Below are 19,739 nucleotides of genomic sequence, written 5' to 3' on the forward strand. Positions count from 1 at the left end.
GGAGAAAAGTTTGATTGCATGATATGATGGATGGAATCTCTGCAAAATATTTTTTGACAATGAACATTCTTTCAAAAAGTGTTTAGACTGTGGTGCTTCAGAAAAGATATTTTGATGGTTATTCAATAAACACTTCAACGATTTGGTCAAATAAAGGCGATCTTCCAACATCCGTAACGCCATATCGTAATTGAACTTTTGATTTGGGCATAAACATCTTGCACAAAAAAAGTGCATCTCTTTTTTGCCCCATACTTTCATGACTTTAGGTTGTTCTCCAAGGCAAGAAGCCATGTCCATGACCAATGTTCCCTCTAATTTTTTGTAGTATGTGTGCGCAGAAATTTTGGTGTGTGCGCACTTTTTTGGAAATGACTAATATTTGTGCAAAAACCAATGGAGAAATTTTGGCGTTCTAACCGGGTAATAAGTGGGCCAACAACAAACTTTCTCAACCTGCCAACCGAGCACATTGTTACATTACATCAAAATACGTCTGTGCGCAGTAAATCTATGCGTGTGCGCAGCCTCTGAAAGCTGTGTGCTCGCGCACACGCGCACACCTTAGAGGGAACACTGTCCATGATTCACACATTTCACACTGGATGCACTCGTCAATACCTTCAATAGAACAAGTGGCACAGGGATACCTTGATCTATAGACATTGTTTGTCTTCTTGTTTCTTAGTTTAATATCTAAACCAGAAGATTGGCTCATTACTATTACCATACAATGCATGAGTGCAGAGACAGAGCAAACTCTCAGTAAAACGTAAAAATCAGCATGTACTACTAATGATCAACCATCCTGATTTATTCATATACGTTCTTGATTTTATCATTTTGCGACAAAGACACTTGCATAAGTGGAAATTAAATGTTTGTCATTTGTAGTAAACTTCAACGTCATCCATAAACTATGTACATTATATTCAAAATACAAGAAATTTTCGTACGTACCGATAAAATTAAGGAACTGGCTTGCTATATTCTATTGTCCTTGCTACGTTGTTGATCAAGATATGAAAACTAGAAGTTGTAATCACAAGTATCGTAAATCTGATTTGAATAACTGATGCGAATAGTTCGAATATTAATTCAAAATGGCAGATATGTTTCTTTTCTGTCGCAAAAAAAACTTCGGCCATGACGAGCCCAGCGCCAGTCCCGTTCTACTTCAACTCTCGAGGCCAGAAGCTGTGTTATCAGTACGGAAATCAGTAGGAGCACTTGAATCTTTATCGCTCTGAATAAATACTACAGCAACAGCAAGTATTTCGTTACTCAAGTTAGTGTCAAATAAATAACAATGTATTATATTACTGCATAGTTACAATACCTGGGAAAGAAAATAGAAAAGATTCTAGAAATAGTTTTTTTTTGTTCTATTCTATCGATTTTTCTCATTAATGCTTGTATTACTGATTACTGGATAATAATTATATTAAATAATTTTCAAGTTGACACGAGAGAATTAAGAACCGGAGTGTTCAATTAACATCCAATAAGTGGCGCAACGTGAAAGTGTTATTTTTACCACTGTTCTTCCATACGTTCGTTGATTTAACTGAAAGCGACGTAGAAGTGTATAAAATACCTATTTAAAGATAGCTACAGGTCCGTTCCGGTGTTTACGCGGAACTTCCGACCCGTTCCGGTAATCAAAGAAACCTATTTTTGCCACTGCCCCCCCCCCCTCGTTTGCTGTTTTAACTGGAAAATGCGCTGCAGGTATATTAAATGACATATATAGAGAAAATAATTTAGAATGAAAGTGTGATATGCAGTGTTCTATCAACGCGAATAAAAAAGCGCGATTTCTTGATTACGGCCCGCCAAAAAGTTGTAGATCGGAATTTGACCCGCGACTAGTCTTCATTAAATTAATCATTTAAAATTTAAATGAACATAACAGAGTCGAAATATTTTTAATTCTGCTTTAGACAAGCAGAAAGAAACATAATAATTTACGTTCACGCTATGGGTGTAGTTGGGTACCAACACACATAACGATCTTTTCTAGCTGTAATAGGACAGTTCAGATTTGTCGACTTCGCGAAATCGCAAAACACAATATAATCAGGCACTTTACCATACATTTTAAGGCGCTCCAGAAGTGTGTGTATCAATATGGGGGTAACTACCGGTAATTTTGTTCGACTACTTTACATCAAGTTGTGCAAAGGGGCTGAAATCTATGGACAGAGGGTATATTAACTTAGCTAACACAAATAGTCCCGAACTCGTAATAGAACTAAAATAAGGAAAATCGGATTGAAATTATAGCCTAACCCTAACCTGGTACACACACTACGGGAGTACTCACTTTAATGTCAACAGATTGCGTAGTATTTCAGAATAATATTGCTTTTATATTGTCGAAGCGACCACAGGTTAAATTAAACGCAATCAAATTAATAAAGAAAGACATTTTGAATATATCCGTATGGAACTTTGCGCAAAAAAAAAAATCCCTATTCGACTCTTTAAACGAGTGCCTCAATTGCGGTCACTGTTTTCCGAAGCCGTTCCACGGGGATTTCGAGTCGATGATTACGTATTTTTGATATATTAATATCCTTTATATTGTACTGAATTAAATCGTATTCTCTGGGATTTTATAGCAGATATTGAGATTTTTTCAACGGCGATGACAAATTCGCAAGATCGCAAAAATGCGTGTGAATTATCTGGCAGTTTTTCTCACTTTTTTATGTTTGCAGATTGCCGCGGCATTTTAGAGAATAAATTCTTTCATTTTGCCGTAGGTCGATGAAGTTGCGAGTTACGTTGAACATAATTAAATTAATATAGAAAGACATTTTAAATTCTCGTAGATATCATGAATTGAATATTTTACTCGACAGAAAAATTCTTCATCGTTTTTAGCCTTTAATTTCTGTCAGCGCAGAAAATTGATCTCCGCAGAATCATAGAGGTACAAATGGAAAAATTATTTGTTGTACTATATTTATATATATTTGGCATTTATATTTCCTTTATAAATACCGTTTTAACCAGCCGTGGGGGGAGGAGGCCAAGGTTACTGACTACCAGCGTTATTTTCTAATAAAAGTAGGCTATATAAAGACTAAAAAACATATTTTATTTTTTTACAACGATCGTTCAACACTCGCTCGGTAAAATTGGTTAACAGAAAATTGACATATAGTGGCAAAGTGGTAAAGTATATGAGCTCCAAGTAGTTCAGAAGAAATATGAAAAATCATGAAAGGAATACTCTCCAATTTTTTAACTGTTGAAAGTTTGGAATGGATTGTTTCAGTAGTTTGAGAAACAGTAATCTGTTCGAAAACTGCAATTTTTTAAAACTGTCCACAGGACCAATTTGACTAGTAACCGAGCAGTACTGGGTAAGCTAAATGAAATCAGGAAGATGTTATCCTTCCAATAATAGTAGCCCCTCAGGTATATCAGTGTCTTGCCCAGTGGTTCTCAACCTTTTTTCTTCCATGGCCCACTTTCGTTGCATAAAAATTCCGTGGCTCACTAACTTTCTCATGCAAGGGAAAAACTACAAGAAAATCGATAATCTTTCTGCAAAAATAAATACTTTCACTTTAATAATTAGAATAAAAAGCGGCAGCATCATTCATTGATACTACAATAAAAAATTTGATTATAGTGACACAAATGAAACTAAACTTTTCCAATAACTACAGTAATTTTAATACGCTCGTGGCCCACTCGAAAATGCCTCTATGGTCCAGCAGTGGGCCATGGCCCACTGGTTGAGAACCAGTGGTCTAGCCACAACTACGAATATTTTTTTGACAAATCTTTATTTTATGCAAAGAATATCAAAGTTTTTGAAATCTAGCGACTTTGCTTTGAGCGAACTTACATAATATAAATATATATTTGCTTCGACAAGGAAAATCTCAGAAAGTGAATTAAGATGACGTCGGTGATGTAATTTCGTTTGTATGGGCAGTATCTTGAGATTTTTGCGGTTATGATTTCTCAATTTCCGCAAAGAAACATCTACCTATTCGCTAGATATCTCGAGTTAAGACGTCGAAATATTTGTCAAACTGGAGTTAGTTTAGGGCTTTAGGCAATACGCTGAACACTGAGGGACAGCAGATAAAAAATTACAAATCAGATAAATAATGCTTTATTTAATAATAATAAGGTTAAATACAATTGATTTTTGTTAATTCAAATACATCCACGCACACTTGTAAATCTCGCGCGACACACACCATGAACGACGGCCGATCGCAAGATGAGAGACCAAGATTGTAAATGTCGCAATTCCCACGATAAAGCTTTGTAATGTCACAGTGACTATGTTCTTCGAGTGCCGCTTCGCACACTCGTGGTTTCTTTCTTGTTGTTTGTTGCCCAAGATGGAACATGGAACTCATTGGAATCAACCTTCATCAATTAAATGCGAGCGGTGTTTTCGACAGCGTCGATCTTACGATTGAATTTTTGTAGGATACATGGCCTTCTGGCTCGGACCATGACATGCCACGAATATTTTGTCCCCATGGATGAAAAGAAGATGGCCTAAAAAATGACGACGTTGTTTGGCGCTGTCCCGAACCAGGCAGGTTAAAATTCTTGCAATCGGATCTTTGTCATCTACTAACATGAACGTGTTTATTTTATTTGAGTTGTCGCTGGATAACTTCAATTAGGATCAGGTTGTTTTTTGAGGGAAGCAATTTAGAATTGAGGCAACTTTCCTTTATTATTGGTCAAAGAATACGGACCAAGAGGGCATAATGCACGAGTGCAAGATATCTAACAAATCTTGCGTGGATTGGTGTGATTTCCCGCGTGGGGTATGCATTTCTTGAATGTTTAAATGAATTGTTGAATTTTAAACGAGGAATGAAACGCTTCTAATTCACCGCAGATATTCTGATCTGAACAGACAACCAGTGGTCAGTGGCCCGCGTCCTATTGTGGCCTTCGATGAGACGATGGTTGCGAGAAGGAAAAGGGGCGTGAATGCCCAAGCCAGGCAAATTCGCGAGCAGAGACCAGGTTTAGATGATTTTTAATTCAAAGTATCAAGGCAATATGCCTCGACACTTTTAAAAAATATATATATTTTTGGTTTTAGAGAATGCTTTATTCGCCTGGTACCACCGTCGGAATCGCGCGACGCTGAACAGAGTCATCACCCAAGATATTGCTACTAGCTCTGAGATATGGTCGAATGAGGGGTTGCTTACAACAGTTGGCCCAGTATTTGACATTATATTTATTTTATCAGCTCGAGTTAATGTGGCGTTATCCTCATCATCTTTGGGTAAAAAAAATCCACTCAGATTCATTTAATATATATCTTCGAGTGTTCTCGAGATACTGTAAATCATTTCCAAATTTTAATTATTTTTATTTTTGATCTCACACAGAATTACATTGCCCGAACGATAAACCATTCACGCAGATTTGTGTCCACCACAGGAGTTCATACAAAGGATATCGAAAGTCTGTCGTGTGACTGTAAACGTGAAACGGCGTAATCTGGGATTTCATCATATATTGACGAGTGGTTATGGCGGCGAAAGCGGGAGAAATCCCACTATTTCGCCGACATTATTCGTGCCATAACCACAAACCAATATGCAATATGGATGGACAGAAGATCTGGTAAAGTACTGGAAGCTGAACCAAAATTTTTGAAATCTGGTGACGCAGCTATGGTCAGACTTGTTCCAAGCAAACCAATGTGTGTCGAGGCGTTCAAGAATTATGCTCCGCTTGGTCGTTTCGCCGTCCGCGACATGCGACAGACTGTTGCTGTTGGAGTCATCAAGGAAACTACCAAAAAGACCGGGAATGTGAAAGAAACCAAGGCAGCAGCTAAGGTCAATAAAAAAGCAGGAGCCAAGAAGTGACTGGAAGCATCTGGCGCCCATCAACAGCCTAGACCTAAAATGAATATGCAAACTTAGTACCTGAACTGACCTGAACCAAACGAAAATCTCAAACTCGACAAGCAAGGGTCACAGGCATACCTTCCTGGCAGGTAGTATCAATCAATCATCATTTATTCGTCAACACAATTTAAACATGGTACGATATATGAAAAAATATTACAAATACAAGTGGAAACTAACTTAAATTGTGTGACAGGAGTCGCGAGGGAACTCAAGAGGTCTTTAGGCATCGACACCTACAACGCTTGTTGATTCAGGGTAATAGTTTAATAGTACTGAGTAATGGTACTGAGTACACTAAAATTAAATACTCCTATTAAGACAGCATGTGATTTTACTTGGATATATTTTATAAACACTTGGGGGTCCATTCAACGTTGAATAAAAATTTAGGGGTCCACAGCGAAAAAGGTTGGCGAGCCTAATACATGACCTATAGCTAGGAATGAAATAACAAGTCTTTATGTGTGTGGTACCCAACTACACCTATTGCGTGAATGTAAATTAATATGCTTAACCACGAAATTGCTCAGATGAGAATATCGTAAACGTTCCTTGGTAGAAATTGGTAACTCGCTTGAGTTCCGTATGTGTTGGAGTTCTGCGAAACGATTCCGATACGAGAGAGGTCAGGAGGTCGCTGGCGTTATTGAGTTTGTTAACATACACACAGGCGCGTGTGACGCACAGGCACAGGCTGTAAACATATACACTGTTGAAATAGAAATTATATGATGTGTTCGGACAAATTTATAATTGGCCATAAGTGCGAACATGTAATCCAAAGTGGGATATGCGACCAGAGGGTGGTTTCTGATCAATTTGTGAGGATTGTGGAAATGTCTGAATGGCGTGCGATTGCATTTTGTTATATTATCTAATTCAGTGTGATCCATAACGTTGGACTCTGAGTCTGAGCATCTTCACGTCGTTATTTATTCTCGCTTAATTTCCCGCTGCAAACTTACCCCATTTCAGAATATCATTGCAAGCATCTTGTTTCAATAAGTTGTTTTGTTCCGCATTGTAAAATATATAAAATGAAACGAAAAATACCTTTAGTTTATTTAGGCTGGTGACAGATTAAAAGCTCTTTTTCAGTTGGTAAATTGCCCTTGAGAACTATACCATAGTCACTGAATCCCTTCACTATGCCTACGATATACCTTTTAGGGAAGGGGTTGCGACCTTCATTGACAGAAAGCCAGATACAAATTACTGAATAAAGCCGCGGGTCGCACCTATAAATTCTACCTATGAAAGGCTCTGGATACAAAATATCAACTTACGAAAATTCTTCTCGTAATATTGCTTCGGCTAACATAATATTTTCTACATACGAAAGATCGAAAACCTTTAAAACGCGTGTAGTAAAATTGGTTTAATTTAGGTTAATTTAATGCATTGCTTGAAGAAGTGAATACCGAATATGGCGCACATATCCTAGCGCCACCGTAAACGTTTTTATTTAAAACATTGCAGCCCTGTGCGACACGGCAAAAATTATCTAGCACGTTTGTTTCTCGCGGCTTTATACAATGCGTTGCTAGCGAAATTCAGTGAGAAGACGATGATGCGATCTAAAAATAAATATAAAATTTTGAATTTCATGTATGTGTGCTCATATGCTCTGAATTTCAATCGAATTCAGTGAAAAAGACGTTTTTATAACATTGTGCATTTCGTAACAGGCTTTTGCTTGCTTGTTTTAGTAATATAACCGTGACACTCAGCTTTGTGAAAGAGAAAAAGATTAAAATTGCTCGCACGCACAAAAATAAATGATCTAAAAACTCGTCTTGTGGGAACACCATTCAAAATTGACGCTTCTCCGCGAGCCGTACAAATTTTTTTATCGGGCCGCAGTTCGCACATCCCTGTTTTAAGGCATTCTGAAACTATCGTCGGGGCCACATGCAACTTTACTCTGGTTATTATGAATTCTTGATGTACTAAAATGAATCGTAGTTTTTTTTATATATATTTTATTCCAGACCTAGGGATTTTTATAGTGTTGAAAAATAAAAAAAATAATAGGAGTGGCAGTGCGGAGTCAGTGTTGTGAGAACATATCGGATTTGTAAAATTCGAAACATCGCGAAAATACGAATCACAACTAGCGATAAATACGGTATAATCAGACAGTTTTCCATTCGTTGGTATTGCCTTGATATTTTATAGTGATGCTCTTATTTTGACGTAAGTCGGCGCACCGCAATTAATTTAACAAAGCAAGACATTTTAAATAGTCTACTATTGGTCGTGAAAAGGGAGGCAAAGTATTACTACTTACAAGTATTCAATTCTAATCCGATTCCTAAATTTTCGATTCCGAATCTCGATTTATGGACATAGCTTACCGACAAAACATACCCACATAAACAATACCCTATGAATTCAACAAAAAGAGCAATGTTCAAATATATGGAAACGAAAGCTAAAACCAAGTAGTATGGGTATTCAATCTGCCACAGTAGACAAAATCGTACAAAAAACATTTCAGAACCCATAACGATTTTTGAAATAAATAAAGGCAAAAGCCTTCAAGCGAAAAACTACATATTATATAGCCTATGTATATAGTGAAGTTTGCGGTGTCGTAGCAACTCATCATACCAGTTTATACATATATGTAACGGACTTGTCACAAAACGTTGAACATTGTTTGCAATCCAAGTTAATCCGTGAATACTTGGCGCAACTGAAAAATTATTAGCCAGTAAAAAATCGGTTCTTTCAGCGCTACAATTACAGGAGCCGTTCCGCAAGGATTTCGAGGCAATAAATATTTATTTTGAACCTCTTTTGAAAATCCTGACTATGGCCTGATCAAGATAAAGTACATTGAAGCAATTTATTAATTGTACCAATGTAAATTTGGGTAGACTTTAGGATTTTATCGTAGATCTTGAGATTTTTTTAGCAACTATATATTATAAAAATAATCACAACTGGCTGTCAATACAGTAGAAACTCTACCTACGAAATTAATTCGTTTCGGAAGCCCCTTCGTAAGTAGAAAATTCTGTAAGGACGCAGTTTACATATAAATGCCCTAATTCGTTCTAAGTCTACAAAAAACTCGGACATTACATTTGTATATATTATAATACTGGGTAAACCCGTAACAATTACATGTTAGAATTGAATTACCACATAATAAATAGAAAATGTACACATAGAAAGAATAGAGAAATACCCAAATAAAAACTACGAACGGTAGACCGTGGAGAGTGGGAGAGCGGCGGTTGGAGTTTTTTTTTATTAAAAAACGATAAAATTTGCAATACATACTAAATAATATTTAAGATCTATTCCACAAGCTCTAAATTGCAAGATATGAAAACTTTCCCTTATCGAAATTGAGGATGAAAACGATTAATGGCGACACAATTTGCTTTTAGAATTATTGTCAAGGCCGCACAAACAATCTCGACTAAATTTAAATATACGATGATAATTTCGTATATTATTCGTAAAATCTTTTTAATCAAAAACATCCTCGACGTTTTTTAAGCAATTCAAGTCAGCGCTTATTGAAATCTTTTCAGGTGGCTGTAATTTATTGCCGTGCGTACATGGCTGCCTCCGATTGCGATAAAAATGAAGTAATTGTAAAATGTTTTTAATCGGAACGTGGACCGCTGGGATATGTACGCTTATAAACTCGAAAAAACGATATTCGAAGGTCGCGATATACGAATTGGACATCCCTGATTCAAGCACTGCATTAAATTAATCTCAAGAAACACTACACGCGGTATTCAAGTTTTCGACCTTACGTATGTTGAAAATTTGAAAAGATCCGATTATTTTTACGAGTGGCGTAATTCGGCGAATGTTTCAGGACCCATTACATGGAAATTTCCGAATTCTGATCTCACCACCCTTTTTAAAATCTTGGCTGTGCCACTGAAAGTGTGTATTGTAAGGTTAGCCTAATCGACCCTTTTTATGACATTTTGTGCCGGGATAATATGCAAAATTTAGATTAATCATACTTAAGCTAAGTATTTCGCAAGCCTTCATACACGGAAATTATAGGGGAATCCATCCTCTAATAATCAATTTTCACGATCACCGATTTTTATCAAGATCCTCATTAGCTAAATCATTGAGCTTAAGTTACAAACTTTCTATTACTATCAAATATCCCACGTATCGTGCTTCAAAACATCAGATTTTTACAAAGTATGGTTGTCACTTCACTCATAAATTCCCATGCATTCGCCGAAAAGAAATGCGTCGGAACAGAAGACCAGTCAAACGTATACAGGGCTGCCACTTTTGCCTGACTAAAAACATCTAGATTGACCTCGGAAAACATCTAGAAACATCCAGATTGAAAAATAAAACATCTAGATATGAAGTCATTGAATTTAATGAAAAGTAACCACAATGCAGTAATATTAGATGTCGAAGAAGCTATCATCATCATCCTGAATTCAATTCCCACCTGCAGAACTTACAAAAGACCTTGTTCTTATCATCTGAATGGGCAAACCATTCCTTAAGCCAATCTTTTCTAAATTTTTGCTGGTAGTGTATACACTTTGGCATTTTGAAAAGTTGATGTTTGAAGAGAGACACATTCAATAGCACTTATAGCAGTGTTTCTCAACCTTTTTGTCTTGGCGGACCCTTTTGGTGCTCTCAAAGCGGTCGCGGACCCCTCAAAAGTTTTTTATTTGAAATTTAGTTTATAGCTTAAACAGCAACCTAATGTTCCATACAGAATTAACCAAGTCAAAAATAACACCAAACTAGTGGACATTTCCATTTATTTTGTCAAATCGAATACACTCAATGGGATTTCTGCTGTTGCATATCAGAAGCAAGTCTTGAAAGACGTGGTCGTATTTTTGATAACGATAAAAGCATATCGCCTTCGACGTTTAGTTGGTGACGAGCCTTGTATTTGATATGAACAAGAGCAGAAAATCCACTTCCACAAACGCAAGTGGAGGCGAATGGAACAATAACACGTAATCGTCCTCGACGTTTGGTTGGTGACGAGCCTTGAAGTTGATATGAACGAGAGCAAAAAATCCACTTTCACAAACGTAAGGGGAGGCGAATAGAACAATAACACGTAATGCTTCCATCGATACTTATGGGTAGGACCAGGGTTGCCAGACCCCAGCAATCAAAAAAGCCAAATCAAGACACGAAAAAAGCCAACAATTTTACTAAGTACAAAAGCCCCATGATTTGTCAGATTTTAAGCGCTTGGCAACGTACTGATGATGATGTAGAGCAGTGGTTCTCAAACTTTTTTAGTCTCAGAGCCGCATTTCAAACCTCAAAGCTGTGAAGAGCCGCACACAAGCAACGCAAGGTAAAATAACAACAAACCTTAAGCGCGTATTTAAAATACCAAGTCCTCGTAACAATAACACACCTAACAACTAGAGCTGGGCAAAATATTCGAATAATAAAATATTCGAATGCCATTTTACTATTCGAATATCCGGTACCACGTGACCTGCGCCGCTCTGCTTGGACACCGAACTCGCGCGTCTCCAACTCAATCGTGAATTGTGCGAGATTTCCCTACGCCGCTCGCTATCAGAAAAAAAAAAAATTTGAAAAGTCGTTGTTTTTGCGTTATGGTGTTATATGCTTATCTTCGCACTTAACGTATCGTTTCAATACATTATTTTGCAAAAAAAAACGTATCGACCGTTCCGTAAATTTAGAAACGTCAAATCAGATTAGGTATTTAAAATAAATTTCCCAGATTTTAAACACCGCATGCTTGGTGACATATCATTAGCCATTTCTTGCATTACCGAACATAAAGTTGATTGAAATTAAATGTTAAAATGACTTTTCGGTGTTTCATTGTGAAAAAGGCAATTTTAGATCGTTAGAAAACAATAGTTATGTAAATAGCATGGATTTAAAAATGACCAGAAGTTTTTCCAAAAGCTGGTATGAGTTACTTGTATGAAAAACACTCATTAAATTGTAACCAGATAAGAAATGTCATGGCCTACTCCCTTTAAAGCACTTTGTATTAGCTCTTTAGTGATCCCTTCCATCTTTGGCCAAGTGATGTTTCGAATATGTAACATTGTACTCGACCATACATGGCCGCTGAGCCAAGAGTAAAACGTAAAATTAATCGTGAATTTCGTTGTGACAATGCACACTGACTCGTTCACAGATTGTTGCGTCTATTATCATCGAAAATGATTACAATTGGTAAATTTCGAAGCAATTGGGCAGTACCAATTAAGTCTTATAGCATGACATAATCAAAATCATTAACTGAAGTGGTGAATTTGCGAATTTCCGTAAAGAAAGTTGAGCATCACTCAGTAAGTATTTTAGCTATAATAACCATCGGGGTGTTGTTTTGTTGAAAAAAAAATCTTAAAACTTTAGAGAATTAGGTATAATTAGCGTCTGACCCTCGATTAGGCACAAAGGCCTAGGAATGCCTTTATTGCCAATTTATCTAATCGCTTTTTTTAAATCAACATTCAGGATTCACGCAATCGTAAATTTGCTAGGTTTATCTATCTAATACTAAAATAACACGAACACCATAGGAAAGCACGAGAAACTCAAGTATCATTTTAATAAATATCTGCATCTTGGTTACCGTTCAATTTAAACAGGCACTGTTAATTTACAAGCGTTGATAAGGAAGATCAAATCCAAGACAGGGAATAAAACTCAGAATAAAATTAATTTGGTTTAGAAAATCAGCCCTTAATGTTTTCAACAGATGTCGCTGATGTGAACGCAAGGGTATACTAGAAATATGAAACTTCGATATTCGGCGACCGCTTATTCTTGCAAAAAACGAGAAAGGGCGGGAATATAGAATACAAACTTTAGGATATCGCCTCCAAAACGATTGCGGTGACAAAGACAAGCAGCGATTATGATGAAATTAACCATTAACCAATAAAAAAAACGCTTTTTTGCCGACTTTTCAATGTTTCTATCAATTTCTAAATGGTGTATCGAACTCTGACGTTCTGGATCCCTGTTATGTATAAAAAAAAAAAAATTCAAGTTATTCGATTTCAAAAAAGATTAGATTTTGCCCACCCTAGACTAACAGCCATTTAATTTGGCTTTGATTTCTAATAAGTTTGTCAAAGCGGGTCGTAATCGCGGAGGATGCAAAGTGCAGTAACTGCTTGAGATGATCGCCAGATATTTCGGGACTATTTTCGATTACTGGACCAAATTTAAATTGCTCTAGGATTAAAATAATCATTGAGTTACTTGATTTATAAATAATATCCGGGAATGCGACAAACACAGAAAATACACGGAAGCAAGCCAATGATTACAGCCATGTCTAAAATCTTGCCAAGTGAAAAGTGTACGAGTGTCCGAGAAACGCTTACTGTTGCGTCACTATTGCATCTTGTAGGTTAGTCAACGCTACGCAAATAAACACGGGGAAATTCATTCGACTAACTAATAGACTTCAGCATTTTAATTTCGAGTCAATGATTAGTTTTCAATGAAAAATTTTCTCTGAAAATAATTAAATTTTAAAGCATTAACGAGAGCCGCAGGAAAGGTTGTTGAGAGCCGCATGCGGCTCTCAAACCCTAGTTTGAGAATCACTGATGTAGAGCCATCAGTTCATTCGGTGAGGCACACAAATAGAAAGTAAAGTTCCTATAGAACTGTAGAATGTAAAATAAATATCAAGCGGACAGCATCATTTTACCATTCAACATATACAATACAGGGTGCCGCCTCAGTCTGTCAGTATGTAATATACCTACATGTTTCTACTTAAACTTGTGATTTACCTTAAAAAATTCTCCCTATATCAGTATATCGTGCTTTACTATTGAAAATTTTTTCACTTTCAAAATTTATAAACCATCAAATTTATTAAAAAATTATCTAACCCCCTGCCGCTCACAGGTGTACCACTGATATCTAATTCAGTAATTTTAGCGTAGTTAATCACATCGTTACTGCAATTGCAAAATTAAACTAAAGCTCACATAAACCATATCAGGCATAATGAAAATTAAAATATACAACTATTTTTTGGAAACAGAATGTAAAACTGACAAATAGGCAAAACTATAAAAACGAGGCAAAGTTTACAACCCTGCTTGAACATCTGTCTGAGCAGCTGCAGAAACTGCAATTATTTCTTATTGGGTAGGATGTGGTTAAGAGTTAATGTAACAAACAAGGAAATCGATGCTCCAGGAAATCCTAATGTTAAGTAGCTAAGTACGTTGTTACACACTAAATATTGTATTTCATATGATTTTAATAATAGACACTAGAATAGACTTGAAAAAAGCCAAAAAAACGCCAAAGAGCCAAACGGAAATTCTGACGCCAAACGCGTTTGAAAAAAGCCAAAAATGGCAAATTTGGCGTTAAAAAACCCAATATGGCAACCCTGGGTAGGACGGCAAAATGGCGCACCAAAACGGAGAAAATGATCACTGTAGCTGCGTTCTCGTATTTATCGTTGTGCTGTCATAAATTTTGTCACAATAGGCCCAAAGGAGATAAATCAAAATAGTTTTTGTAGGTTATTGTCACATTGTCATAGGCAGCAAAGGCTCGAGCGTATTACAAAAAATTAAACTGCAAATAATTTCTTAAAATCTTAATTTAATCGCGGACCCCCTGGAAATGCTTCGCGGACCACCGGGAGTCCGCGGACCCCGGTTGAGAACCACTGACTTATAGACTTAAATGACCTAATAATTTTAAAACCCCTTGGCAACAATATCATCGGGCCAACGTCGTCCTTTCTACTTAACGTTAATTAAAACGTCACATGTTTAATTCGTTGTTCAAATATTGTAAGTACATATGGCTGTATGGTACCGGTGGACGAATACAACATGAATGAGTTTTATCGTAAATATATACTGTTTTATCAATCTTACATCAATACTTCTAAATAATGAAATAATATTCATTCACCTAATACAGTATTACGCACATCTCTTTATTTATTTCCCACTGAATAATATTTAGAACCTTGAAAAAAAAAATATCTAGATTTTATAGCTAACATCTAGGCTCCAAATTTTATATCTAGATCTTGAAAAAAACATCTAGATCTAGATATAAAACATCTAGAGTGGCAGCCCTGCGTATACTAGCCTATCTGCAGCATAACAATGGTCATTTTGATCCATGATCACAGCATTACGAGTGACTGTCGCTATAGTCACTTTGGCAATACCATGGCAAGCTCTATTTCGTGATTATGACGTAATTTTTGGATGACGTATTTAGGAATGCTATATGCAAGAATTGTTGCGCCCACTAGAAGTTATTGATGACTTTTTGAATTGAAATGGTGGTAATTAAAACCATGATATTCGAATTCTAAAAAAAAATGATTAATAATCTTGATCTAATTCGGAAACTAATAAAAAAAAAAAAAAAAAAGAGGTGAGAAACTACACGAGACCCGATCTTTTGTAGGTAATTTTGAACTTTGGTTGTCATTGTAGAATTACCGGTACTAAAGTCAGAAATTATTGCCAGACTGTGTACGCTACCGTACGGTACCGTATAGCCTGCGTGAGTTTGTGAATGAATTTTCTGAATGAGCTGGAAACGGCCAAATATTTTCTATTATGTGAAAAGTTTTTAATAAATTAATGTGGAATACCGTAAAAGCGCCTAACTTCGGACAGTTCCTAACTTCGGACAAAATTTTTGAACGGCCATATCTTGGCTAAAACGCGCCGTATATTGCTAATTTTAATTATTATAGGTTGCGCTGTTATATCTACATCTATTCTCATCTTTTTTAATGTTGCATAATTATTTTTTTGGTAAAAAAACAGAAATTTTGCCGAAAATTGACTGCCCGGCATTCAACGGCGCAGAGCGTCGCTCCTACTGAAGCTATCATCGTCAAAATACCATCATTCGGTAGAGGGCGACAACAATGTATATAATTTATTTGAGTGATCGCAAGATGTCGTACGAGATTTAAATAAAACCTAAAATTCTGAATTATAAATTTCGTAAGAATATTAAGATTTCACGCAGCGTCAAAAATACGTCAACCTCACGTAGATTATTTTTCGCTCACTTCCGACACGACGTCACACTGCGTCGCGGAAATGAATTTTGACGCCAGACACAACGGAGCCAATATGACAATTTCCGTTAAGATAAAGACGGCGTTCCAATGTAATATTTTTGTATTTTGTTCGGTCATGTATGAATATATGCCAAAATTACATTAATGAAAATACATGTCACACTTAATCGATGACGTTAAAAATCGAATATATAAAACTATGATAATTCCAACGTCCATATGGCACAGTGCACTGACTTAACCATTATTTTATGATTAGTAGTCGAAATGACAGTTATTGAATACGGCCTGGGTGGATTTTATTTACTCGAAATTAAAAATAAATTTAATCTCCAACAAATAAACGGGACCTACATGTTTACAAGATTGAGTTGAATTTTAAATTAAACTTTACAATCGGATTTACCGTGTGTTTGATATAAATTATCATTTATAAAGATAACCGCGCAGAATAAAAAAAAGCTATCCGCCGAGAATATTAATACTTCAAAGACTTCGATAGAAGCCCGTTAAAATACTTCATTGTGGATTGAAACGGTTTGCATCAGATATATTTACGTATGCATTTCCTGATTAAAATGACTAACGTGTTATCATACTCATCTGAAGTATCGAAAATAACGAACGAAAGATGTAAACATAGGACGACGGAAGTTTCAAATAATGCATTTTCGTCGTGACGTCAATGTTACGTTACGACGACGATCGAGCGTCTTATCTTCACGCAACGACGTGATTACGTCATCCGCATCGGAAGCCTCTTTCTCTCTGTGCGTCGCGGTTACGCAGTGAAGAAAATGACTGTCCGAAGTTAGGGCAGTGAAGGATAACGGTCAGATGGCAAGAAATATCGATTATTTCAATAGTAAAAATAGTCCAATTGAACCGAAATTTGCAGGGAATGTAAATTACTGCACGAATGTTTTACCGAGCAATTTTGGCACCGTTTGGACAATAAATGGCCGAGTTATAGACGAAAATATAGTAATTTTGTCCGAAGTTAGGCGCTTTTACGGTATTTTGCCACTCAAATGCAGAAATGTGTATCTAGAATTAGATTTATTGCTTGAAATGACTTGTGTGTTAGCGGTATGCGGTATGTGTGACATAGAAAAAGAATTAGTATCACACTTGTTTTTGTTTATGAATTGTCCGTTTGTAAAACAAGTAGACTATGTGATTATGTACCATATTTTTTATTATCACGAAAATAACTGGCAGAAACAATTCAATTGATTATGAAACTTGTTTGTTATTAGATTTGAGTACCGTAGCCCGAATTATGAACATTTATCAAATGTAGGAAAAATGCTATTATTTTGTTATTTTCTATTACTAGGTATAAGATTTGGTTGCATCGAAATGCTGTAATTTTTCAAAATGTTATGCTAAGTGTTAATAGTGTAATAAACAGTTGAACATGCTTTAAAATGTAGAAATAAAGTAGAGAAAATTACCTAATTTCACAAGAGAGCTAAGATTATTATGTAACTGTGTATGAAGAGTATTAAGTATAAAATATAGAATAGTAACTTAATTAGTAAATAAAGAATAATTGGAAATACTTGTTTTCACATGCTTTATATAAAAAAAAATTTGTATATTTCATCACTTATTCTGTATATTTCAGATGAGCAAAATTGTATGTGCAATATCTGGAGGCGTTGATAGTGCTGTTGCTGCTTTGCTTCTGAAACAAAAGGGATATAATGTGTTGGGAGCTTTCATGAGGAACTGGGATTTGAGAGATGAAACTGGTCATTGTTCCATGGAAGAAGATCATCACTATGCGGAACGAGTTTGTAGCACATTGAAAATTCCTTTTCATTGTGTTAATTTTGTTAAAGAATATTGGAATAATGTTTTTGAAGAAACGATTGATGAATATGAGTATGGCCGTACACCAAATCCTGATGTTTTATGTAATCAACATATTAAATTTGATGCGTTCCTAAAGTATGCAAAGTCAAAACTAAATACCCCAACTATTGCCACAGGACACTATGCGAGGACAAGTGAAAATTTTTTACCAGCTGGTGTTCAGTCTCCAAACGACTTCAAGAAGTGTCACTCTTCACATACTGGTGAAAGAAATGATGGTTGTCTCTATAAAGCCATAGATGAGAACAAAGATCAAACTTTTTTTTTGAATAAAATCTCATCTTACGCTCTCAAGCATACAATATTCCCACTTGGTAGTTTATATAAAGATACTGTAAAGACGATAGCATCAAAAAATAATCTTGGGTTTATTGCCAAGAGAAAAGAGAGCATGGGAATTTGTTTTATTGGATTGCGGGATTTTGACAGTTTTATACAAGATTATATTCAACCAAAAGCTGGAAATTTTGTTCTCCTAGAAACTGGAGAATTGATGGGCGCTCACAATGGTTATTTTAAATATACCATTGGTCAACGATCCCGAATTTCTGGTTCACATGTACCATATTTTGTAGCGGGGAAAAATATTCAAAGTGGTGATATCTTTGTAGCAGGTGGGACAAATCACCCTTGTCTTTTTAGTAATGCCTTAATCATGGAAGCGCCTCACTGGATAAGTGAAGGACATGTTTTATCTAGTGATATAAATATACGGGAATGTGAAGCTCGTTTGATGCACAGAGAACCTTTAGTATGCAGTAAGCTGTATGAACTAGCAGAAGGAAAGTGCCTTCTTATTTTGAAACAACCGTTACGTGCTATAACTCCTGGACAAGCTGTTGTTTTGTATTCCGGCAATAAATGTCTAGGGGGTTCAAAAATACTTAATGTTGGTCCTTCTGTTTATGAATGTGCAAATAATGGATTAAAGTTTGCTCCGTATAGGTGCGATTCTGATATATGGTACAATATTTTCCATAATTATGGTGACCAAATACTACCTTGTTCGCCAAATATCATGGATGACATTAATGATTATCAGAATATGTTAAAGAAATATAACTAACGATACAGGGTTGAACTGGAGCTTATTATTCAGCTGAATGGAGTTAGAACAGATTGGAACACAGATGGCCAAGTTGACTAAAATAAGTACAGCTGAAATGGAAAACAAGAAATTAATACTGAATGAATCAATGGAGATAAATTTGCAAACTATCCCAGATAAACTGCTTATAGATTAGAAAGAGTAATTCGACATATGAACTATGCATCACGACAATGAATGATGAATTGTAGTAACTGCTATGTATTTCAAAACTATGTTTGTTTGCAAGTACCTTTGATGCACTGTAACATATGCCTTGCTGCTGTATACTTTCATTTGATAATACAAACTTGCTTGTCAAGAATAACTTTCCCTGTATATTTAATATTTTACCCAGGCAAACTTGGAGAATTTTAGCTTGATGCAAATGAAATTTTATCAGAATGTTCTCAATTTTCAGAACATTATAATAAAGTTCAATAAGCAGTCATTCTCTTTCTGCATATATACTAGCTATCATGAACTGTCAAAGACTGAAGTTGTCATTAATCTCTAAAGTAATGTACTCCACTGAAAACCTGCTGAACACTGCCAGTGATGATGAAGGTCCAGAGGGTCTACTTTATGATGCTCTATACAAAAGTGATACTATCCAATCGACTTGCATCGGTGAAGAAAATGCTGAACAGTTACAAAACCCATGTGAGAATCTTGAGAATAATGATCCTGCAAACATCAAGAATAACAAATCATTGAATCACTATTGCAAGCATAATGGAACAGCTAGATTATTTAGAAAGAATATTAATCT

At 35.9% G+C, this 19,739-nt stretch overlaps 1 protein-coding gene across 1 annotated transcript; it reads left to right on the top strand.

Annotated features, from left to right (window-relative positions):
• The first annotated feature begins 15,080 nt into the window (after positions 1 to 15,080).
• Positions 15,081 to 19,387, top strand: LOC120327303 (mitochondrial tRNA-specific 2-thiouridylase 1-like). The gene is made up of 3 exons (XM_039393762.2): positions 15,081 to 15,218; positions 15,333 to 15,368; positions 17,630 to 19,387. The coding sequence occupies exon 3, from the start codon at positions 17,630 to 17,632 to the stop codon at positions 18,944 to 18,946; it is 1,317 nt and encodes a 438-aa protein (XP_039249696.2). The 5' UTR covers positions 15,081 to 15,218; positions 15,333 to 15,368; the 3' UTR covers positions 18,947 to 19,387.
• The last annotated feature ends 352 nt before the right edge of the window (positions 19,388 to 19,739 follow it).

This window comes from Styela clava, chromosome 4 (assembly GCF_964204865.1).
Source record: "Styela clava chromosome 4, kaStyClav1.hap1.2, whole genome shotgun sequence".
Taxonomy (NCBI): domain Eukaryota; kingdom Metazoa; phylum Chordata; class Ascidiacea; order Stolidobranchia; family Styelidae; genus Styela; species Styela clava.

Coding starts and splice junctions, on each gene's coding strand:
- LOC120327303 (XM_039393762.2), top strand. CDS start 17,630: ATGAGCAAAATTGTATGTGCAATATCTGGAGGCGTTGATAGTGCTGTT.